Source organism: Dreissena polymorpha, chromosome 10, assembly GCF_020536995.1.
Source record: "Dreissena polymorpha isolate Duluth1 chromosome 10, UMN_Dpol_1.0, whole genome shotgun sequence".
Lineage (NCBI taxonomy): Eukaryota > Metazoa > Mollusca > Bivalvia > Myida > Dreissenidae > Dreissena > Dreissena polymorpha.
This window is the reverse complement of record NC_068364.1, coordinates 41063887-41090190: the sequence shown is the minus strand read 5'-3', so window position 1 is coordinate 41090190 and position 26304 is coordinate 41063887. Positions and strand designations below refer to the sequence as shown.

At 34.5% G+C, this 26304-nt stretch overlaps 1 protein-coding gene across 2 annotated transcripts in view; it reads right to left on the bottom strand.

Annotated features, from left to right (window-relative positions):
• LOC127847086 (uncharacterized) overlaps positions 1-26304 on the bottom strand; it is a 177818-nt gene that overhangs the window by 45080 nt on the left and 106434 nt on the right. The window contains exons 2-4 of one of the 2 annotated variants that reach the window (XM_052378685.1): positions 2297-2315; positions 2029-2120; positions 1085-1143 (exon numbers count right to left, since the gene is read on the bottom strand). In XM_052378685.1, the coding sequence (XP_052234645.1) occupies positions 1085-1143; positions 2029-2062 (93 nt within the window). In that variant the 5' untranslated portion in view covers positions 2063-2120; positions 2297-2315. The other variant, XR_008033813.1, reaches the window with a different exon arrangement.

Here is a 26304-nt window from a genome sequence, read left to right as displayed (position 1 = left end):
CAGTCAAAAAATCCTGGGTACGGCCCTGCCCTTTATTTTTACATCTTCTCACATTGACACTAAATCCCGAAAAAAATTATTGTGGTAAAAAGAATAAACGTTTTTGCCGGGCGATTCTAAACTGGTGTACTGACTGTATGTATTTACTTTTTAAAGTTATTACAAACAAACACATTGCTCCTCAAGTTCATGTTTTCTTTGTGGGTTTCCCCTTTCTCATGGCTTCTCAAAGCGCTTTCCCCCATCCCCCGACATCAACGGTCTTCATAGAGACCCGACAATGTGCTTTTTGAATGTCATTTGTTTTCTGTACCCAGGAATATTCAGTTAACCACCCTGGTTTGAAATGACACTTCCCCATCGCTGCGTTTTCACTCGCAAAAATTGATCACAATGGAGAACCTCTGACGTAGTACACATAATCTGTGACGTGTCCACATAACGTTTCGTACTCAATTGTTTACGAAACTTATATATTTCGTACTCAACTTTTTGCGCGAAGGAATTTATGATAATTTTTCGTAATATTTCCCTTAAGAACGATTTAAGTTTATAATAAAAGCGATGATACATGTAATTTTGAAAAGAAATAAACATTTTCAAGGCTTTTTTACATGAAATAAGCACTTTTCAAGCACTTTTTCAAGGCCAACCTTTGTTCAAGGGCTTTTCAAGCCTAGGACTCATTTTCAAGCACTTTTTAAGCCCTGTGCGAACCCTGAATAGCCTACATGTCTATGCCAGATGTGATATGGTTACAACAGATTTAATAAGATAAAAAAAATGCTCCTTTTTATATTTTGTGGCATAATATATTCCATTTTAATTTCCTGCAAAGATATTTATTCATACGACGCACGAACAGTAACTTGATACATAAACATGTGTTGATTATATTGTTCCACAAAAAAATTGATTTTGTTTCTAGATAATTTTCTTTGTTACCAGACCACAAAATTCGGCTATTGCTATAAGGAACATTGATTTTTTTGTGATTTCAAAATATTGTCTTAAATATTTGTTGATTTTGAGGGTGTATGGCCTTTTAACTATGTACCTCAATTTTCAGCTGTGTTACCCTAACCTGCTCTAACAGCAGCTGTGGCAAAAAACTGACCCATATCTCTGCTGTGTCACCTGAACCTGGAATACAGCTTTGATATTTACAGCTTTGAAACATCAACATCTTAAAAATCATGTCTAATCAGGTTTTGCAAATGAAGGACTATTTTTATTTATGCAATACGTTTTGGTACTGGACATTGTTGCTATGTATTCTCTTTTGACTGCATGTAGTATGCCTCTATTGTCTTTAAGAATTCCTTCGTTTACGTATGTGAGCCGTGCTTTGTGAAAAGGTGGTTTAATGCATGTGAGTAAAGTGTCGTCCCAGATTAGCCTGTGCAGTCGGCACTTTGCACTTTTATGATACTTTTATTATAAAGTAACTCTCTTCTTAGCAAACATCCAGTTTAGGCGGAAAGAGTTGTCAACTCTTCCAAATCATGTTTGTATTCAAATGGGCCGTGCCCTTGTAGAAAGGGGTTTAATGCATGTGCGTAAAGTGTCGTCTCTGACTAGCCTGTGTAGTCTGCACAGAATAATCAGGGTCAACACTTTCCGCCTAAACAGGATTTTATACTTAAACACAAAATAAACAAAAAATATCATAAAAGCAGAATGTACAATTCAACTTTCTCCATATTTTAAAGCAAATTAATGTAACCAAAGATGACAGAAGACTTACTGCTTTAAACTACGATGCAAACTAAACAGGTATTATTGCATAATGAGTTATCTGGGGAGGTTGACCCCCCCACACACCTTATAAAGTCTTGAGTGCCAAAGTTAAGTTGGTTCTTACTTCATCAATATTAGGTCATTCATACTCATAGGAAATTGTGAAAGACAAGAACAATAATCAATAAGTCATGCACAGCTAACTATTGATAAAATTTATCATTTTATGAGACAATTATAGTGGAAACTACCTCATTATTATTATAATTAAGCCCAAAATAAATATACCAGGCTTTGCATGTTGTCGTAGTTTGCTTTCCATATCTGAGCCTCTGCCTCCTTAAACCTGGCACTGGTCTCCACTTCCTCGATGCGTTTTTTCAATCTCGCTACTTGACCAGTGCCCAGTGCGTCCCCAGACAGGCACTGAGGTGCCAAGACCTCAGGCTGCTTGGGAGTACAATAGACGGACTCTTCAGAGATGGAAGGGCTTCCCGATGATACAGGTTTACCCACAGGCAGTTGGTTTGGGGGCGTCTGTTGGACTGGGGGAAATCTTGGGGTGGGACTTTACCCTGTAAAAATATAATAATTGTTAGGGCTATACAGTGTTCACTCTTCAGAATAATATACATCTATCAAGAAAACTGTGAAAATCCAAAACTACAACAAAATAATGCCATAACACATTTTCATGTTTGTGATGATTGTAGGACATAAGCCCCCCAGGACATAAGCCCCGCGATGAAAAAATGAACATTTGGACAATTGCCCCCAGATGTTTATTTTTTCATTGGGGGCTTATGTCCTGGGGGGCTTATGTCCGGATCCCGTTTGTGATTGCTTGGATGAGATGAACACAAGTTTTGTAATTGTGTTTAAAATACCCTCTTGCCTTTACCTGCTTTGAAATATTGCTTTTTTTTACTTGTACTATAAAATCATGTACGATTAACCTTTATTCTCTTACAAACATCAAACAACCCCTGATGCATATTGACCTGTTTAAGAGCATTGTTATTGAAAATAAATAAACAATTTGTAAAGAGTTAATTTGGACATAAATGAATGAGGGCATAAAACAGAAACTAGCATCAATTCCTCATTTCATCAATATGTACTTAATACACAAAAATGTGTGATAATATTTGAATTTGGCCACGTTAATGCCCTCATTTGCTTATTTGAGGAACAACACAAACTGTTATGAATACATGCTTTAGGAAGATAGAAAATTATAGTGTGTAAATAACAGAATGTTTGTAAATTCATACACATAAAGTGTCACACTCTGTGACATAAACATAAACTGCTCTTCACGAATATGACAATCCACATAAATTTATACATTCCTACATTATTCTAACCACTTTGACTATCAGACACATAACTGTTTCCCCACCGTTCCATTACTGCTACGACAGGGGTGTCAATTGGCCAAAATCTAAAATCCTGAAAATAGGCCTATCGTTTTGGGGCCAGAGCAAAAGAGGGTTAATAATTCATGTAACTTTGTTTACTATTGTATATAACTTTGTAAACAATATGTAAAAGTAAAATAATTTGTGTTTAAAATGACATTTTGTGACAATAATCTTAAAATTCCAGAAAAAAATCCTCGGATTTATATCAATATCAAAATTGGTCGTTAAGGGCCAAAATCCTGATTTCAGGCATAATCCTGAACTTTGACGCCTCTGCTACGACACATACACATAGAATACTTATTACAACTTTGCCTGTGAACTACATAAATATCTTCTTATCACTTTTATTACTACATGTATCACATACGCATACTTCTTACCTCACGTATGAATATACACTCACGTATGAATACACTGTACTTTGATTAACAAACAAATACACATACCTTCTTTGACACGACTATAAATGTCATACAAATACACTACCTTCCTTTTATCATCTAAACATATGTAACTGTTAGATCTTCGCAAATACCTCTTTTTTTTAATTATGAATGTTGGATGAATAAACATATCTTCCTGACACAACTATAATATTCAGTCAAATACATATCCTGCCACAACTGCTATTGTCAGACAAAAGCAAATACCTTTTTTGTCACATCTGTGATTGTTATACAAAAACACATATCTTTTTTACCACAACTATCACTGTTAGACGAACACACATATCTTTCTTACCACAACTATCACTGTTAGACAAATACACATATCTTTCTTACCACAACTATAAATGAAAGATGAATACACATATCTTTCTTTGCTCTAAGTATGAATGTTAGATGAATAAACACATCTTTCTACTATACCTGTAATTGTCAGAAAAACACACATACATGTAACTTTCTTGCCACAGCTATAAATGTTAGACAAATACCCATACTTCGCGTGACACAACTATTACAATCAGACAAATACAAATACCTCTATTTCCACAATTATGACTTTGAGACGAATACATATACCTTCCTTTTATGAAAAATATCTGACAATATTTGCATGACAATCTCATTTATAAGCTGGACTGCAGACTCTTTTCTGGTTAAAGGCCATTTATTACAGATTATTTATTACTTTAATGTTGCCCATTGTAATATGTATTGTTTCATTATAAAATCATGGTAGCCAGACAAATGTCACCTGGACAATTGGCTCACTGCATTTGATTCAGATTGCTTTCCCAGACAATCAACACTTTGTAAATGTGTCCACCTGGGCATTTGGCAGCAACTATTTGAATCATCCAACAGGTCAATTAGCACTATAATTATCTTGTGACAAACTGACGTTATGATCTATTTTCATGAATGGAGGATATGCTGTTAGAAATTTTACGTTTAATTGTTGCTTTATGCTTTAAATATACATTTTCTAGATTCACACGTGTTTTATATGTAATAACAATCGATAAGTTATTTCTAATTTTGTCTAAATATAGGTATACACGGGTTAAGAAGCACATATCTTTGACTTATTTTGTTAGTAATTTAAGTTTCCTGTTAAAAAGCCATAAAATAACACCTTTTGTGTTGTCCGAATTGGCTTCACACATGCTTCACCAATTGTGTGTTTGTTATCCGTGGCAAGTGTTCAAATATGTTACAGCATTTACAAAGCTCTGCTTTTGGAATCTTTTACGGAAAACAAAGGTGACGCGCATGGTTAAGAACAGTCCCAATTGACACATATTGAATACCTATTTTAAGCATGTTCAGCCTTCATTGGTAATCTTAACTACTTAGTCTTTCTTGAAAACACTAAGTTAACTTTGATCTGCTTTATCAAGAACAGCTGAGAAGTTATGACTAATCCAACTTCATATACAAAGAATAAAAAAAGTATGTTAACAAAATCTCAAACACAATTATTGCCCATATTGGCAGGAGAATTTTGTTGGATTATTAGTATTATTGTGTACCATTTTATACCTTACTTTTAAACGGAAGGATGTATGACTGAGTAATTATGGTAGAGACCTTATAGTAATATCATACATGCCATACGTCCCGGATTGTCCGGGACAGTCCCGGAAATGAAGATGGGACAGTCCCGGAAATGAAGAACTTGTCCCGCTGTCCCGGAAATCTGTCAAATGTCCCGGAATTTACAAAATCCATATATACATGTACCTTATTTTAGGCTTAACTGCACCTCGAATCTGTGTATATCTGCAGCGTCTCCATGACAATGCCTACCCGCATAGGCAGACTACGCTACGTGTCAAAATCGATCAATTAACAGGGGTCCTGTTATCATATCGATTGTCTCACGTTCGCGGTCAAACCGAAAAGGCGGCATTGTTTAATGTGGTTGTTAATTGACTTTAATCTACTACGTCATTAAAAGCAGTTTATGTTCGCACATTAAACCGACAAAGAAGTTGAGTAAAAAAGTAAGCATATAAAATCGTCATCCTCACTAGGTTTAAGTCTTGTTCTAAACCCCCAGTAAACATAACGTTAAAAATAATAAGTGAATTTGAATTGCGTTCGCCATGTCAAAACGCCCAGCAGATTCGTCCACTTGTCACAGCAGCAAAAAAGTGAAACGAGTATGTAAGTTTCAAGACAAGTGGAAGACTGAGTTTGATTGCATTTGATTACACACCGGTCTTAATAACAATAACGCAGTGACGTCACCATCTATGTTTAGAACGCTTACACTGAAAACACGTGGCTTGTATCTAGTAGTAGTAATGTTTAATTTAACGTTAATAGATCAAGTGTATTTCGGAAAGGCTTTCGAACTTTTGCAATTAACGATGCGAAACAAAAAAAAATTACCAAAAATGCATATGTCTATAAATGTCGCTACATTTTATACATGTCCCGGAAAATCGGCAAAAGTCCCGGACAATTTAACTCAATGTCCCGGAATTGGTCTGAAAAATTATGGCATGTATGGTAATATGTTCTGCTACTTGACAGTCTATGTATGCAATGGTTGAACCTTGAGACCTAATATGCCATGTTTTCATTATCAACACCTAAACAAAAACACATACATTCTTTTTGGACCCTGAGCCCCCTTAGAGCCCCTGGAACCACACTTCCTCCTGTCGTGGGTAACATCTGTAAATAAAACTTAACAAGAGGGCCAAGATTGCCCTAGTTCGTTCACCAGAGAGGAGTCAGTTCATTCAATCTTTACCAAATGTCAAACTTTACCTAGATATTGTCCAGACAAACATCCTGGTCAAGTTTCATCATTATTTCATCTGCTAGTCATGATCAATGTACCCCTGAAGTTTCATGATCCTAGGCGTAAGCATTCTAGAGTTATCATCCGGAAACAATTCTTTTTAAGTTGAGTCACCGTGACCTTGACAGCCATTGTGTGAATACGTTTTTTGGCATTGTGACCTTGACCTTTTACCTAATGACCTGATAATCAATAGGGGTCATCTGCGAGTCATGATCAATATACCTACAAAGTTTCATGAACCTAGGCATAAGCGTTCTTGAGTTATCATCCAGAAACCATTTTACTATTTCAGGTCACCATGACCTTGACCTTTGAGCATGTTACCTAAAAATCAATAGGGGTCATCTGCGAGTCATGATCATTGTACCTATGCAATTTCATGATCCTAGGCATAAGCGTTTTTGAGTTATCATCCAGAAACCATTTTACTATTTCAGGTCACCGTGACCTTGACCTTTGACCTAGTGACCTGAAAATCAATAGGGGTCATCTTCGAGTGATGACCAATGTACCTATGAAGTTTCATGATCCTAGGCATAAGCGTTTTTGAGTTATCATCTGGAAACCATTTTACTATTTCGGGTCACCGTGACCTTGACCTTTGACCTAGTGACCTGAAAATAAATAGGGGTCATCTTCGAGTTATGACCAATGTACCTATGAAGTTTCATGATCCTAGGCATAAGCGTTTTTGAGTTATCATCTGGAAACCATTTTACTATTTCGGATCACCGTGACCTTGACCTTTGACCAAGTGACCTGAAAATCAAGAGGGGTCATCTACGAATCATGATCAATGTACCTATAAAGTTTCATGATCCTAGGCCTAATCGTTCTTGAGTTATCATCCGGAAACCATTTTACTATTTCGGGTCATCGTGACCTTGACCTTTGACCTAGTGACCTGAAAATCAATAGAAGTTATATGCGAGTAATGATCAATGTATCTATGAAGTTTCATGATCCTAGGCATAAGCGTTCTTGAGTTATCATCAGAAAACAATTTTATTGCTTTGGGTCACTTTGACCTTTGACCTAGTGACCTGAAAATCAATAGGGGTCATCTGCGAGTCATGATCAATGTATCTATGAAGTTTCATGATGCTAGGCCTAAGTGTTCTTGCGTTATAGTCCGGAAACCATTTTACTATTTCGGGTCATCGTGACCTTGACCTTTGACCTAGTGACCTGAAAATCAATAGGGGTCATCTACAAGTCATGATCAATGAAGTTTCATGATCCTTGGCATAAGCGCTCTTGAGTTATTATCCGGAAACCATCTGGTGGACGGACGGACCGACATGAGCAAAACAATATACCCCCTCTTCTTTGAAAGGGGGGGGGGGGGCATAATGAGAAAACTGCCCCCCTCCCAGCAGCCATGTTATTCAACTGACCGGAACCATTTTTGAACTCAAACTCTTGTATCAAGGAAACAAATGTTCTGAGCAAATTTCATGAAAATTGGGCCAAAAATGTGACTTCTACTGTGTTCACATGTTTTTACTATATACATATAGACAAAAATGCCCCGCCCACTGGCGGCCATTTTTTTCACCGATCCCGACCATTTTCAAACTCGTCTGAGATATCAATAAAACCAATGTTTTGACCAACTTTCATTATGATTGGGCAAAAATTATGACTTCAAGAGTGTTTACAAGGTTTCTCTATAGCCAAATAGGGAAAACTGCCACTATATACATATAGAGAAAAATGCCCCGCCCACTCCCTTGTCAAATAAAAACGCACTTTTTACCAAAACACACATTTAGCGCACTTAAAAGTGGGTTAATTGTGTTTTTTTTGTTAATATGTGCGTTTTCAGTGTTCAAAAGTGCATTTAAGTGCGCTTTTTGTGCATTTGTTCTTTTCAAGTGCGTTATTTTAGTAAAAAAGTGCGTTTTTTGTGTGTTTTCTTCATCTGTAAGTGCGCTTTTGACTGTAGATGTGAGCAAAATGTGTGTTTTTTATCTAAGAAGTGCGTCTTTTATTTAGGAAGTGCGTTTTTTGTGTGTTTTCTTCATCTGTAAGTGCGCTTTTGAGTGTATATGTGAGCAAAATGTGTGTTTTATCTAAGAAGTGCGTCTTTTATTTAGGAAGTGCGTCTTTTATCTAAGAAGTGTGTTTTAAGGTTTACAGATGTGGGTTTTTTCTCACAAAAGTGCGTTTTTCTATTTTGATGTGCGTCTTTTTTAAGCATAAGTTAGTCTTTTATTTCATAAGTGCGTTTTTATCATATGATCTGTTTTAAACGGATGTATCTAAAAAAACACATGTTTAACACACTTCTTAAAAAGTGCGTCTTTAACAACCGTTTAGCAAATGTTGTACAGAAATTGAACAAGAAACAAAATTGTTGCAGGCTCTAACAATTTATTTACATCAAATGAATAAACATAGACATATATCTCAGTAACCTGTTATAATATAAGGGGCAGTTTGAATAATTACTGGTTGTCCATATTAACCTGTTTAATGTTTACATACTTTATCATACAATTTCATTGCATACCCTATTGCTTACGTTTTAATCTCAAATATTTCTAAAGATTTCCACCTAAATCAGACTGTGGGTAAATAATTAAAAATATTGAAAGTGTCAAAAGTATTATGTGGGCTTGATAGTATCAATTATATTTCCTCAACATAAATAAGTATTTGAACTTTTTTATACTGATATTTATACCCGAATACAATTAATGTCTACCACATTGACCATAAACATACATTGTAAAAGGCAATTAAAATAATATTTATACTATCACTATTATTTGCTAAAACCATTCAGCGAATGTAGGTAAAAATGCCAGAGGTAAAAATGCCATAGGTAAAAATGCCAGAGGTAATAATGCCAGAGGTAAAAATGCCAGATGTAAAGTGGTAAAAATGCCATAGGTAAAAATGCCATAGGTAAAAATGCCAGATGTTATATAGTATAATAGCGGTTACTAGATTTACCGAAAGCGCGCGCTTTCGGTATCGGTACCGAAAGCGCATTGTCAGTACCAAAAGCGCACTGTTAAATGTAAATTATGGAAATAATCAGTTGACCAGTTAAATTTTCAATTAAAGAATAACGGAAAACATGTTTATATATGCCTTTTTCATGGAACATTTCGTAGAAATTCGATCTTAAGCGCATTACATTATGTCAATTAACGCTATATCGGTACCGAAAGCGCAATGTCAGTACCGAACCAGCATTGTATAATGTAATTTACGCAAAAAATCAATTAAATAATAACCAAAAACTTGTTTATTCATGCAGTTTTCATAAACTTGATCGTACAAATTCGATCTTAAGCGCTACATTATGTCAATTAACGCTGTCGCCCACTAAAACAGCATGCCGCAATGATGGCGGAAATAAATTGCGTGACAATAAACACATTAATAAAGCAACGAACGAGTTTTTTTCTGATTATTCGATGTTTTGTTAACCAACCTACAACTGAATGCTCGAGTAAGCAAGTGCATAGAAATATAAATTGTATCAAGATTATCACTTTTGTTGAAATTATGATCAGCTTACGTCGTATTTGCTCAATCAGAATTTAATATTATAAGTCGTATAGTCTGTGTAATTAACGTCATCAACAATGCCACCACAACCGTTTAAGCGATTATAATTGAGAGCGAATTATTAAACAAATTTGATTACAAACCAACACTCGTTAAGTCATTAAAATCATTACTTGTAGTATTTATTAAATTATTTGACAATTGCGCACTACGGTATGTTTAAAAAAGTAATAAGAAGCGTTTGAGATCGCAATACTTGTTAGCATCCGTAAAGGATTAAGATGATGATACATTATTTGTATTTCATTTCATTTTTTCTCAAAAATTAAGTATACGGTCCGAACATAGCGCCGTTCACGATTTAACTAATACGACAATGAAGTGGTTTTCTGGAAAAAATACATCTTTAACAAAGTGATTATTGATTTTCGACTATTTCCTTCACAGTTTATGTATGGAACGCTTGAAGGCGCTATTATTATTGCGTACGGATGACAAATTCAGTTATCAACGGCATAAGACACACATTTGTAACGAAGTACCTGATATTATACAAAAAGCAATATACCGGCTGTGGGTTATTTGCAATCGCATTTACACCTTCAGTTTGCTTTCTTAAAGATATATGTTTAGGACTCATACTCGAAACGACGAAAATATGCGTAAACAATATCTTTTTACTTCGTGTTCGGTTTAAGCAACTAAACATAAAAATCAAATTTATATTTTGTTACAAATATTGATATCGATTAAAACAAACAAATTTTCTATTCGCTTATACAAAATGTAACGCACATGTATAACAGCGTCAGTAACGTAAGAACAAATAAGATAATAAATAACACTGTCGTAGAACATGTATTTACATTTATTAACATTTATTACAGCGGTTTTTAATGGTCATTACTGCGTTTTAGAAGTTTCAACGTTGAAATGTGACGTTTCGGAAAGCAAATCTAGCTTACATATTATGAAATGACGTTTTTTATGTTGCCATGTGTGTTTAAACAAATATAATTTAACGATAATTGCTTAATAGCATTCTAATTATTTTAGTGCCGTCAGACGTAATAGCCGCCGAAACGTACACCTACTACGTTTGTTAAGTGAAATGTCTGTGCGCCGTTATTTTGCTAGATTTCGTATAACGTTTTCCTTATGAACTGCATAATGCTACAACTTTGAAAAAAAATCTTTAACTCTCAATTCACCAATATTGTCGGGTTAATCATAATGCTAAAACGGACTAACTAATTAACATGGAGAAAGTAAATAAAAAACATTTTCTGGAGCAAGAAGTTGAAAAACAAAACATTACATATCAATTTTGACTTACATTGCAACCAAATTTAGGTTCGATGATGACAGTCAGATATTGCTCTCTATTAATTGAATGTTTGAAAAATTCGTTAGATTTTGATCTCGAGGAGTTGTAAATAACTGAGGAAAAACTGGTATGACTGGTGCGGTATAAATCGCAACGTTTAGCTTTAATTAATGTATTTTTATTTTATATATTATTTGATTGAAGGTATTTTTGCCTTAAAATCGAATATTATTTTTAAGGTAATTAATCTTGTTCAATCTGAACGCTTCGGACAGTGAATTGTCCGAGGATTCCCGATTGTAATCTTGTTATTGAATCCTATGCAAATACTAATTTTAATAATTTTATAGATTTTTATAAGTAGGCTAGTTTTGTTATGTAGTCACGGTGTTGGTCGAAACAAATCTATCGCTATTCCTGAATAAACATAATTATGTTTAAGGTTGCTAATTATAAATGGACACAACAATATAGCAATAAAGCAGTCATTTGGGCAGTAATCCTATTTTTCCAATACGATGTTAGTTGTCGATGTATTGAGCTGATAGGAAAGAGATTATCACAGCAGGTTGCTAATACACAACGTAGACTCATGTAAAAAAAAATGTGCGGTGTATATTTTCCTTTTTTGAACATCGTTACTTAAAACGACTTACTGCTAGAGATTGGCATTATTTTCTTTTATATTGGGAATGTAGCGTATTCGTGTGATTAAAACGCCTTGAAATCGGACTTTCCCGGGTGTACATTGTCCAGGGAAATCATGGAACTTAGGCTGGAAATCCATGGTATAACATGGAATTCCATGGGAATCCCTGGAATTTGAAACAGTTTCCAGGGTTTTCCAGGGTTTTGTTCTAGAAATGTCCATGAAACGTGGACTTTTTTTCCAAGCATTTTCCAGCCTTGGATGGAAAAGCATGGAAAAGGAATGGAAAACGCTGGATTTAGGCTGGATAACCATGGAAAATATTTCCAGATAGCATGGAAAGTGGAACATAGAATTTTTTAAGCATGGAAAAGACTCTAACATTTTCAGCTGACCCTGGAAAAAACTTAGACTTTATAAGAGGAGAAAATAACTTATAAAAATGCAACACATTTTATTCAAAGTAAATCAGAGTTCAACAATTTACACAACATATGAATAAAACATAAAACAATGTGCATAGTTTGGGCAGAAATAGTAGTAGTTATAGTAGTAGTAGTAGTGGTAGAAGTAGTAATGCTGAGGCTGGCAGTAGAATATGTTGTAGGAGTAGAAGTAAAAGTGGTTGTTGTATAAGTTGTATAAGCAGTTAAACTACTGATAATTATACTATTGGTGCAAATTTAAGTGACAGTAGCAGTAGTAGCAGTTATTATTGTGTTGTTGTTTTAGCATTTACAGGAATAGTAGCAGTAACGGTAGCAATAGTAGTATAAATAATAATAACAATACTAGTAGTTGCAGTAGTAGTAGTAGTTAAGGAAGTAGCATTAGCAGCAGCAGCAGTAGTAGTAGTAGAAGTAGTAGTAGTAGAAGTAGTAGTAGTAGAAGTAGCAGCAGCAGCAGTAGTAGCAGTAGCAGCAGCATCAGTAGGTAGTAGTAGCAGTAGTAGTAGCAATAGTAGTTGAAGTACTAGTAGTAGTAGTAGTAGTAGTAGTAGTAGTGTAGTAGTAGTAGTAGTAGTAGTAGTAGTAGTAGTAGTAGTAGTAGTAGTAGTAGTAGTAGTAGAAGTAGCAGCAGCAGCTGTAGTAGCAGTAGCAGCATCAGTAGCAGTAGTAGTAGCAGTAGTAGTAGCAATAGTAGTTGAAGTACTAGTAGTAGTAGTAGTAGTAGTAGTAGTAGTAGTAGTAGTAGTAGTAGTAGTAGTAGTAGTAGTAGTAGTGGTAGAAGTAGTAGTAGTAGTAACAGCAGCAGAAGCAGCAGCAGCAGCAGTAGTAGTAGTAGTAGTCGCTGCAGCAGGAGTTGTAGTAGTAGTAGTAGCAGCAGCAGTAGCAGTAGTAGTAGCAGCAGCAGCAGCAGCAGGAGTAGTAGCAGCAGTAGCAGCAGCAGTAGCAGTAGTAGTAGTAGTAGTTGAAGCACTAGTAGTAGTTGAAGCAGTAGTAGTAGTAGTAGCAGTAGTAGCAGCAGTAGTAGTAGTAGTAATAGTAGTAGTAGTAGAAGTAGTAGTAGTAGTAGTAGTAGTAGTAGTAGTAGTATAAGTAGAAGTAGCAGTAGTAGTAGTAGTAGTAGTAGTAGTAGTAGTAGTAGTAGTAGTAGTAGTAGTAGTAGTTGTTGTTGTTGTTGTGGCTGTTGTAATAGTAGTAGTAGTTTTGCAGAAGTAGTAGTAGTACTAGTAGTAGAAGTAATAGTAGTAACTTTCAAAGCAATGTCTACAAGTTTAAATTCTTTAACCCTGTTCAAGGTGTATACACACTCAATATTTAACTACAGTTCAGGTTTGCAATTAACAAACTATCTGATAAACCTGTGTGTGAGTCAGATATGTCTGCTGCTAATCTATTGGTTATAAAATATCACAGCCTTTTCTGATTGGCTGAGTTCAAATACAGAAAGTTTACCTGTTAGATTGAAATTCTGGCGTATTGTAGAAAATTTGCAGGTTAATCTTGTTGTTAAAATGAAGTTAATGTAATGTTCACAAACAGTACAGTTAATGAGTTTTTCCATTACCAAGAATTTCTTAAAATAATAATGTATGGATATCATTTGGAAAGTGACATGAAATGTTGTTAAAAAGTGATGCATACAAGTGTTTCAGAAGTCTGTCTAGGAATAGAACAACAACTGAAGGTTTGTGCTTTTCATTATTTCTAAATATTCCTTTAAATTTATTCTTCTTATGTCATCATTGTAGACCTTTTTTATGTGACATTTTAGGTAAAAGTATGGCAAATATAGAAGTTTAAAAGCAGCTGTCACACACATTTTCACTAAGTGCAGTTTGCAGCTTGATACAGGAAGTCCTATGTGGAGATATTAATAAGCTTGAATGTAGTATCGGAAGTTTATAATGCATGGCTAGGGAACTGAGGCTAAGGGAGTTATGTGCTGTGCATGATGAGAACTCAATGCTCATTAATGCTGTTAATGTTTATAAATAAATTAATTAAACCAATAGCATTGTTTTTTAGGTTTCACTGTGCATTTTCATACCAATAGAATTACACATCATTCTAATTATAGCAATAATAAATTTGTACTAATCATACCTACAAATTTTGTTATGCTATGCTTTGTGATGTATTAACTTCATTGTAAGTTATTATTTAAAGACAATTTTACTAAATATTTAAAACAATACTTGAATTATTTTCTATATACATTTTCATTATGTGCTTTAACTGTAGCTGACCAGTTGATGGAAGATACTGCAGAGTTTGGCAGGGAAATAACCCAAGACAGCAAAGCGGCTCTTTTGGCGCATTTACCAAGAGGACTAACATGGCCACAAATTCATGGTAAATATTGTTATGCCCCGGGCTCATATAAGTAATTAAGTGTTAACCACCTGAAAGTATTTTGTCTTTTTGGTATCCAATATTTTGGTCTAGTTTCAATTACAGGTTATTTTTATATGAATTAGCAAATTAGCATATCTTTCATATAGCAATATCTGAATATAAAATTCCTATATATGTTTGAGTTTCCAGATACATGCTAGTGTACCCCGTTTTGGGGCATTTAAGAAAACAACAATATAAATTTCAAAATAAAAGAGAGTCATATAAAAATATAAGTTAAATCACCAATTTATTCACTTGAAAGTCTCAGTTTTCCTGTGTGGTTGCCTGTTTGCAAGTAAATTAAAGCCCGCTTGCAAACTTTAAGAGAATAAATTTCAGTAAATGGAAAAGAAATAATTGCTAACTACTTAGGATCGTAAATGTTCGCTCAAATACAAAAAAGCCAGATGTACCGAATTGAGCAGTGATATGAAATATCTAAAATAGATTAAAATATGAATGAGCATTGAAGTATAGATATTCAATCATATGATTGCTGCACATTTACTTTTACAGATGAATGTAAAAAACTTATGACTTTCTTGTAATATTGTTTGCTTTGTTTTTCTTTCAGAGATCATGCAGGAGCTGTACAGTATAACAGCAGTACAGGTTCTATAAAAGATCCACGACCTACTGAAGCCCAGCTAATTAACAAAAAAGTTTTTAAAAACTGTAATTTTATCCCACCTGGGTACTTATAATTTACTAAGCTGCCTTCACAAGTTTTAGACTTGCAATTATATTTTAAACTGTCACTTGGAAAGTAGTACATGCATTATGTTCTGAATTTCTTTGAACAATAAAATTATATAAAAGTATTTTAATGAAATTGAGCACCTAAATTGCATTAAAGTGAAAGTAGCTGAGAAAAATAGTATCCTTGTGCTCATGGGCAGCTACATATATTGTGACAAACATGAAGTAGCTAAAATAACTTAAATTTTTCATTTTGTTTCTTGTATATCGTTTTTACAGGGTTCGTGAATTGTTACTGTATATTACTTGACTTGCTTGTATTTTGTTACTTTGAATACATGTTGTCAAGGTTGCATTATACTTTTTAACTTTTAAAGTAGCGCCTGTTCTGTTATGTAAGGGCCTGATTTATGATAATGGACCTAGAGGCTTTGTAAGCATGTATTAAACAACACTTGTTTGATCTGAATAATTTGTTAAATAAATGTAACACAATTTGTAATCTGATGTTATATTTTGATGAATTGTGAACAAAATAATACATCGAAGAAACTAAGGCATTATGTTGATTTTTTGTTTTGTTTTAATCTAACCTTAAATTATGATTTATTTAAGCTGTGAGTATTGTATTCATTTAATACATGAATATTGTTTTTAGACCAGAAATTTCTTTTTCTATTCAGTGACCATGGTAAACGCTGGACAATTTTCCATGTTATACCAGGCATCCATGGAATATTAAACAAAGAAAAACCCTGGAACATTTTCCAGGGTTTTCCAGCCAGCATGGAAAAAATACCGTCCGAATACTCCATGTAATCTGGAAAACCCTGGAAAAAAATCCATGGTTTTCCATGGTTTTCCAGATTACATGGAGTATTCGGACGGTATTTATTCCATGCTGGCTGGAAAACCCTGGAAATTGTTCCATGGTAATTATTCCAGGGAGCCTGGAAAACCATGGAAACTATTCCAGGCTATTTCCACATACCATGGACAATTTTCCACCCTTTTTTTTTAAATATTGACGCTGGAAAAGGCTGGAAACTTAGTCCGAATACTCCAGCCTCATATTTTCCATGGATTTCCATGGAAAACCCTGGACAAAGTACACCCGGGTTGTACGATGATTGATCTGTTTCTTAATCAGTAGATGACGAAACTGATTTTTACATTCGTTGGGCATCTAATGATAATTGAACTAATGCTTTTGGCGACAGTTTTCTGAAGTTATGCATAGCTCGTGATTTACGAATACGTAACGGTCGAACAGGGAGCGATGCGAGTGTTGATAAATTCACTTGTTTGACGAAATATGTTAGGGCGAAAGCGTGGTTAATTATTTGTTAGGCAGATTTTTGTCAAGATTTTACCGAATTTTCAAATCACACACCACTAACATTTGATTTAAAAACAAATACAAATAAATATGTTCATGTAATAAATGCTGAAAGCTATAACGTTAAATCAGATAATAATTATAGTGTTTAAACGGATACAGGAGTTAATCGCTTATGCCATGACCTATGCCAATGCAAAGATAAATTTAGTTAGTTATAGTAGAGTTATAGTTATAGTAGACATGCGATGCTTATAGCGAAAAAAGATTTTTTGTAGATCTGAAATGAACATTTTGTATAAATGTTTAACGCCTGCCTGCCTGCTTGCCTGCCTGCCTCTCTGCCTGCCTGCCTCCCGCCAGTCCGCTCGCCCGACCGTCCTCCCCATCCCCCTCCGCCCGCCCGCCTGCCTGCCTGTCTAACTGTCCGTCCGTCCGTTCGTCTTTTTGTCTGTCTGTCCGTCCATATATATGTCTGCATGTCTTTATGTCTGTGTGTCTGTATGTGTGTCTATGTGTGTGTGTGTCTGTCTGTTTGTCTGTCTGTTTGTCTATGTGTCTATCTATCTGTCTGTCTGTCTGTCTGTCTTTCTTTCTGTCTTACTGTCTGTCTGTCTGTTTGTCTTTCTGTTTGGCTTTCTGTTTGTCTGTTTGTTTGTCTGTCTGTCTGTCCGTCTCCACTTTCTGTGAAAAAAACCCATTGGATTTTGGATTTTTTATCATATGTTTGTTCATGCTCAGTTATCGATTTTCAGACTTAAGTAATTGTGCCTATTTTCGTTTGAAATAGAAAAAATCCAGGATAAAATCATATCAAATTGTTTATATAAAATAATTACTAGATTTAGCTTAATCTTAGCACTTCATTATATGTTCGTGGATTTTGATTCGTTATCAAGATTTTTATTTCAATTTTACCCGGGGGATTTTTCCCATTTGTTAAAATAGGAAAATTTTCCCATCGACTTTTTTCCCATAACTAAAATTGTATTTCTATTGGACATTTTCTTTTTTCATAGTGTTCATATTAATTTATTAAAAAAACAAAAAACATGTACTATCATTACACAATTGGACTTGAATTTTTTTTGAATGTGTAAAACAAAATTGCGTGCTTTTAAAATAATATATATTGGCATTCATTATCCCTAAAACAAACATTCAACAAGAGTTCCGCGGTCGGAGATGACCGCATTGAAGCCGGATTTTTGATTTAAATGACAGGAAAGTACCTTTCGTGTTTTTGTCAATGCAATACTTAAATTACTGAAATATTGTTCAAAGGTCAAAATGAAATGTAAGTACTTTTCAAGGCATGAGCAAACCTTGTGTTATGTTTTGAATGCATGCATATACATGAACAACAATAACATTTAAGGTCACAAATATGAACTTGAATTGAATTGAAATGAATGACATTGAAATGAATGACCTTGAAATGACCAGTGGTCATCTAAGTGTGCTTGCAAACCTTTACGTCAAGTTTGAGATTCTAGGTCCAAGCATACCAAAGTTATAACAATTTTAACATTTTAACATTGAAGGTCACAGTGACCTTGACCTTCAAATGAATGACATTGAAATGAGCAGTGGTGATCTTCTAGTACTGGCCAACCTTTATGTCAAGTTTGAAGACTCTAGGTACAAGCATACCAAAGTTATAACATGGAATAAGAACTTTAACATTTTTATCTACCAAAGTTATAAGAACTTTAACATTTTTACATTCAAGGTCACAGTGACCTTGACCTTAGAATGAATGACCTTGAAATGACCAGTGGTCATCTAAGTGTGCTTGCAAACCTTCATGTCAAGTTTGAAGACTCTATGTCCAAGCATACCAAAGTTATAACAATTTTAACATTTTAACATTTAAGGTCACAGTGACCTTGACCTTCAAATGAATGACATTGAAATGACCAGTGGTCATCTTCTAGTACTGGCCAATCTTTATTTCAAGTTTGAAGACTCTAGGTACAAGCATACCAAAGTTATAACATGAAATAAGAACTTTAACATTTTTACATTCAAGGTCACAGTGACCTTGACCTTCAAATGAATGACCTTGAAATGTCCAGTGGTTACTTACTAGTTCTGGCCAACCTTCATGTCAAGTTTCAAGACTCTAGGTCCAAGCATACCAAAGTTATAACAACTTTAACATTTTTACATTCAAGGTCACAGTGACCTTGACCTTCAAATGAATGACCTTGAAATGTCCAGTGGTTACTTACTAGTTCTGGCCAACCTTCATGTCAAGTTTCAAGACTCTAGGTCCAAGCATACCAAAGTTATAACAACTTTAACATTTTATATTGAAGGTCACAGTGACCTTCACCTTCAAATGAATGACCTTGAAATGACCAGTGGTCATCTGTTAATCCTGGCCAACCTTCATGTCAAGTTTGAAGACTCAAGGTCCAAGCATACCAAATTTATACCATGAAATAAGAACTTTAACATTTTTACATTCAAGGTCACAGTGACCTTGACCTTCAAATGAATGACCTTGAAATGACCAGTGGTTACTAACTAGTTATGGCCAACCTTCATGTCAAGTTTCAAGACTCTAGGTCCAAGCATACCAAAGTTATAACAACTTTAACATTTTTTATATTGAAGGTCACAGTGACCTTGACCTTCAAATGAATGACCTTGAAATGACCAGTGGTCATCTGTTAATCCTGGCCAACCTTCATGTCAAGTTTGAAGACTCTAAGTCCAAGCATACCAAAGTTATACCATGAAATAAGAACTTTAACATTTTCGAGCACGCCGCCACCCCCGCCCGCCCGCCCGCCCGCCCGCCCGACAACATCAATCTATAAGCCGAGATTTTTTCGAAAAAAATCCGGCTAAAAAATTGGACGTTTAGAAAACGTCTTTAATATATAGTAAATATTGTCAGATAATTTAAATATGTATAACATTTCAATACGTGTGATTTATTATTAACAGCGTATAAATATCGTTCAAGTGAATTCATGTATTCTGTGCCTAAAATCAATTCAACAAATGCGTTTTCTTTTGATAATCCTTAGTGTTTTAAAGAATACGCAATTATTTGCGGTGATTGTAGTTATGTAACTGTGTTTATTCTCATTTTTTAAAACATATTGCGAACGCGATGCCTTTAACGACTGTTCAACCACAAATAAATGGAAGGACTGGTAAAAAATTTCGTGATATAGAGGCGACAGAACACAAATTAAGGTTTTCACAGGGACAACGACGTCGTGCGTTGAGGCGTTTAGAATTGTTAACACGGTGAGAGGAGCCGCTGAAGAGAACAATAACACCACATCAACCAGTGCCAGGCACATTGTTAACTTTATTGCAGCCTTTCACGTTCTGTATTTGATTAGTGTATAACTCTTACAAAACATATTATTTCTCATCTAGATCCATGTTGGCAATAAATAAATTAATAACGTAGTGTGAAGATTTATATCGCTTCGACTTACGACAACAGAAATGTGTAAATTAACTTGAAGCACTTCACAGCCATTTTGACAGCAATAACACCTAGTAACCTTGTGTTATGCCTTCCTTTTTGTTTCTAATTTATTTATATAAAACTCGTGATCGGAAGTGTGATGAATGCATTCAGCTTTACGGGACACAAGTCACTTACTGTTACCAATTTTGAACTTTTATCCACTTGAGTTGTTCTGTGGGAATTAATCAAATGAAATAATAATTACCTAAATCACAGCCCTTTTGATAGCAATAACACCTAGGTGAGGTCTTACGTCAGTACCTTAGTGGTTACAAAACAGGGGGCACGTTTTGATAATTGGCGCTATTGTTTTGTTTTACTCGCGCACATTTAACTTGCAAACTGCGGGGAATGGGGACTATGAAGGAAGATGTAATTTATACATTTATCAACACGCGATAAAAATTAGTTTAGACAATGGACGGCTTATTTTAATCTATTTTTTACCAATATCCAACACAGATTAATTGAGAAAGTGTTGCAGTAATTTAACAATTATTTAAAAAATGTTTATATTAAGATTATTTTAGTATAAAAAAAAACAGAATGAACAAAGATACACAACATTATTGTGGGCGATACGACGCGAATGTAAAATAAGCGGCCATACAGGCAATTTAGCATATTTGTCGCTAAATGTACGGGAAACAAACAAATGAATAACTTAAGAATAATCTTACTGAAAAATTAAAAGGTCCTTAAACATGTGTTACCATGCTTGTGCTATTAATTAAACTCAGACAGTTTTAAGTACCATTGAACTTTGAATTTTCATCCGTTGCTTATGATAAATTTAACACACCTCAAAAGTACTCTATTTTCAAACTGAAATTCAAATTCATTAACTTAATCACCGCACCGTTTATATGACAAGATTTATGTCATTTGAAGATAAATATCCAAACAAACTCCCACGGCCAATTTATATTATTATATAACATTATCGAAATCTATCGTTACACTTTTCCCAGATTGACACAATAGCGATTTTTTTTAAATGTCATAAGGTAAAACATGGAAAATTTTATTTTGTTCATACCAGCGAAATTACATTGCTGATAATTTAAAAGCAAATACCGTGTCTTTAATGAAAACTCATACATCGGTATGGAAAACATAATTAAGCGTTTGTAACACTGTTCATCGATACTTTGGAAATACGGGTTTTATTAATAGAGCGTTTTATTTCTTAAGCTTTATTATCGCAGTGACAGCATTTTAGGTTCTTTTTCTTATACCGGTGAAGGCAAAACAAATAAACGTATTCCCTGTCAAGTGAAATTATTCGAAAATAGTTCACACAATATATTTATTAGTAAATTTGTGTAAATATATTTATAAAAACAAGAGTTCCGCGGTCGGAGATGACCGCATTGAAGCCGGATTTTTGATTTAAATGACAGGAAAGTACCTTTCGTGTTTTTGTCAATGCAATACTTAAATTACTGAAATATTGTTCAAAGGTCAAAATGAAATGTAAGTACTTTTCAAGGCATGAGCAAACCTTGTGTTATGTTTTGAATGCATGCATATACATGAACAACAATAACATTTAAGGTCACAAATATGAACTTGAATTGACAATTAGGAAAGTTTGATCTCAATTTTTTTATTAGCAAATTAGTAACATATTGTTTGAAGTTTCCATCAATTTCATTATCAAATGTAAGAAAATAAACTTAGATGAAATAATACTATTTATTGTTTTGCTTTCACATACCTACACAGAAATCCAGACAGCCTTATGATCACTCCAAAAGGTTTCTATCACACCAGTTCTAGCAGATAGATTGGACACATAAATGTGCTTGCAAACCTTCATGTCAAGTTTGAAGACTCTATGTCCAAGCATACCAAAGTTATAACAATTTTAACATTTTAACATTTAAGGTCACAGTGACCTTGACCTTCAAATGAATGACATTGAAATGACCAGTGGTCATCTTCTAGTACTGGCCAATCTTTATTTCAAGTTTGAAGACTCTAGGTACAAGCATACCAAAGTTATAACATGAAATAAGAACTTTAACATTTTTACATTCAAGGTCACAGTGACCTTGACCTTCAAATGAATGACCTTGAAATGTCCAGTGGTTACTTACTAGTTCTGGCCAACCTTCATGTCAAGTTTCAAGACTCTAGGTCCAAGCATACCAAAGTTATAACAACTTTAACATTTTTACATTCAAGGTCACAGTGACCTTGACCTTCAAATGAATGACCTTGAAATGTCCAGTGGTTACTTACTAGTTCTGGCCAACCTTCATGTCAAGTTTCAAGACTCTAGGTCCAAGCATACCAAAGTTATAACAACTTTAACATTTTATATTGAAGGTCACAGTGACCTTCACCTTCAAATGAATGACCTTGAAATGACCAGTGGTCATCTGTTAATCCTGGCCAACCTTCATGTCAAGTTTGAAGACTCTAGGTCCAAGCATACCAAAGTTATACCATGAAATAAGAACTTTAACATTTTTACATTCAAGGTCACAGTGACCTTGACCTTCAAATGAATGACCTTGAAATGACCAGTGGTTACTAACTAGTTATGGCCAACCTTCATGTCAAGTTTCAAGACTCTAGGTCCAAGCATACCAAAGTTATAACAACTTTAACATTTTTTATATTGAAGGTCACAGTGACCTTGACCTTCAAATGAATGACCTTGAAATGACCAGTGGTCATCTGTTAATCCTGGCCAACCTTCATGTCAAGTTTGAAGACTCTAGGTCCAAGCATACCAAAGTTATACCATGAAATAAGAACTTTAACATTTTCGAGCACGCCGCCACCCCGCCCGCCCGCCCGCCCGACAACATCAATCTATAAGCCGAGATTTTTTCGAAAAAAATCCGGCTAATGACAAAAAAGAATGTCAATACGTTACTGTAAATTACATACCTTTTTTAACTTTGTTTGTTTCACAAAAACTTGTATGAAGACTTATTGTTTTCATTCGATAAAGTACCATTTATTTGATTGCATACCTCTTATCCCACAACAAAGAGCATGCTACATTTAAGGTACTGTCAACAGTGTTTTTGAGTTTCATTAGGTCTGGTTTGTTGGGTTGGAAAAATAAAACATGTCTTACATTAAGGAGTGGTTAAATTTTTCTTACGATGTTATTAATATAGGCATACAACATGTATTTTTAACACAACAGGTAGTTAGATTACTTAGAGAAATCATCCGTTTGCAGCTCATTCCCATTAATTCCTTAACAAATAATCACGTACTCTCAACATGGTGTTCATAATTCAATAATACGCTGATGTTTTTGATATGCTGTTTCGATGCTAGGTGATTAAATTACTTATTTCCTTTCATACAGACGTTGATGTAATTAACGGGATTTTTCTAATGAGAAACTATACATTATTTTGCAGTTAATTTCCGTAACCGATGTGTGAACTGGTAAATGCTTCTTTTGATGTACTACGGTGTTATATTGCTAATTTTCGACAACGAGAGTACTGTTAAAGATATTTTCCGTAACCTCTGCGTGAAAAAGTTAATGCTTCTTTCGATGGACTACGGTGTTATATTGCTAATTTCCGACAACGGGAGTTGTGTTAAAAATAAAACAAGATGTGTTTGTGAAACACAATGTCCCCCTATATGATGTTTGACATTGTAGGATGACCTTGAACTTGTGAAGGATGACCTTGACCTTGACCTTTCACCACTGAAAATGTGCAGCTCTATGAGATACACATGCATGCCAAATATCAAGTTGCTATCTTCAATATTGCAAAAGTATTAATAAAATAAGCGATTTGGGCCACATATATTTGACCTCTGACCATGAAGGATGACTTTGACCTTGACCTTTCACCACTCAAAATGAGCAGCTCCATGAGATGCACATGCATGCCAAATATCAAGTTGCTATCTTCAATATTGCAAAAGTATTCATAAAATGAGCGATTTTGGCCACATATAATTGACCTCTGACCTTAAAGGATGACCTTGACCTTTCACCACTCAAAATGTGCAGCTCCATGAGATACACATGCATGCCAAATATCAAGTTGCTATCTTCAATATTGCAAAAGTATTCATAAAATGAGCGATTTAGGCCACATATATTTGACCTCTCACCTTGAAGGATGACCTTGACCTTGACATTTCACCACTCAAAATGTGCAGCTTCATGAGATACACATGCATGCCAAATATGAAGTTGCTATCTTCAATATAGCAAAAGTTATTGCAAAATGTTAAAGTTGGCGCAAACAGACAGACCAACAGACAGACCAACAGACAGACCAACAGACAGGGCAAAAACAATATGTCCCCCACTACTATAGTGGGGGACATAAACAATCAATAATAAATACATATAAAAAACAGAAGAGGGGTGCCGTACATATTGCTACCGAGGTAATGAATGTATACCTTTGAAACGAAAGTGAGGTATAATAAAAAGCGCCATCGTGTGAATACACAATTACTTTGAAATATGACTTTGTATATCAACGTTATTTAGTCCGTTCACGCATATTTTAATGCTATCGATTGACTGATTGGTATGTGTCAACATCGGACACAAGTTGTTATTAAAACGTACAGCGTCATAATTATTCCGATACCGCTGAATGATAAAAAAAATAATGTGTTCAAACGGTGACTCTGTTAGAGCTCTCACCAGCTCCAATGATATTTTCTATTAAATTGTTCGAGAAGTGTATCGATGTTTGAACCTTTGTTTTATATGTCTGTAACTCAAAAATTTAAGTTATAAGCAGCTTTAACCATTGAATTGCAATAATGGACCAGATGACTACGTGAACACCCCGCTGTAACAAAACACATCTGCATCGATAAATAAACGACGGTCTGAATACTCCTCCCAAAACCGTTGTATCCGAAATTTCGATTTTATTTGCGGTTTCTATTTTTGAGCATGCCAAAAGAAATTCGTAAAAATAATGCATTTAGATTTTCCATGTCTAAATGTATAAATGGTCTGGCGTGAGTTATAGCATAATCTGTAACATGTTTCTATATTTATGTCGCGATCGTTAAACCTTGTTGACAATGTTTACCTAAAATAACAAACAGAAACCACAATTATGTAACAGGTAAGCATTTATACTGTGTGCTAAATCGATACACACATTGTAAAGGAATATACAGAAACCGTATCAATACCAACTTTCAACAGTATGTTAAACTAGTAATATAACAAAATTATGTATAATTTTATAGGAAATTGTGTATTTTTGAATCCGAATGTTAAAGGAGAACAGACAAGTTCAGACTTATAAAGCACATTTTATAAATGAATATAATATAATAACATTGAAATAAAAACACAAAAATAAAAAAACGAAATAGTGCTAAAAAAACGATGATTTTGATGATATGTAATTTCCGTAATGCGTTCGGCACTTTTCGCCACCATTTTCCCTGATGACGTAGTCGTGAGACAACTGCGCATGACCCAGAACGACATTCATTAATTGTTATTTACGGTTACTAGATTTAATAAATTTCAACAATATAACAAAGGTATCTCAAAATATCAACAATAAACATTTAACTATGTGGCAAGAAACATTTTATATTAACAGTTTGTTCCTAATTCTCCTACTATTGTATACGAAACGCATATATCCAATGCGCTTTCGGTAATGCCATTGCGCTTTCGGTACCGATACCGAAAGCGCGCGCTTTTGGTAAATCTAGTAACCCGTATAATAGAGTTTTGAGCAATATTCTTAAGGATGTTGAGTATTGTAGGGATTAAGTGAATGCTTAAAATCCGCAATTGATTAAGAAAAAAAGTGCAGATAAATATTATGTACAAAATTTCAGTTGTGGGGGGAGGGGAATTTACTCTGTAATAAATCTATATATTATCGGCTCTAAGTTAAAATGCTTTAATTAGCTATACGTATCAATACATGCCTCATTTAATAATTAATATAAACATAATCACCATCAAAACCCTGCTTGTTTGTCACATTGCTTTAAGTATTTA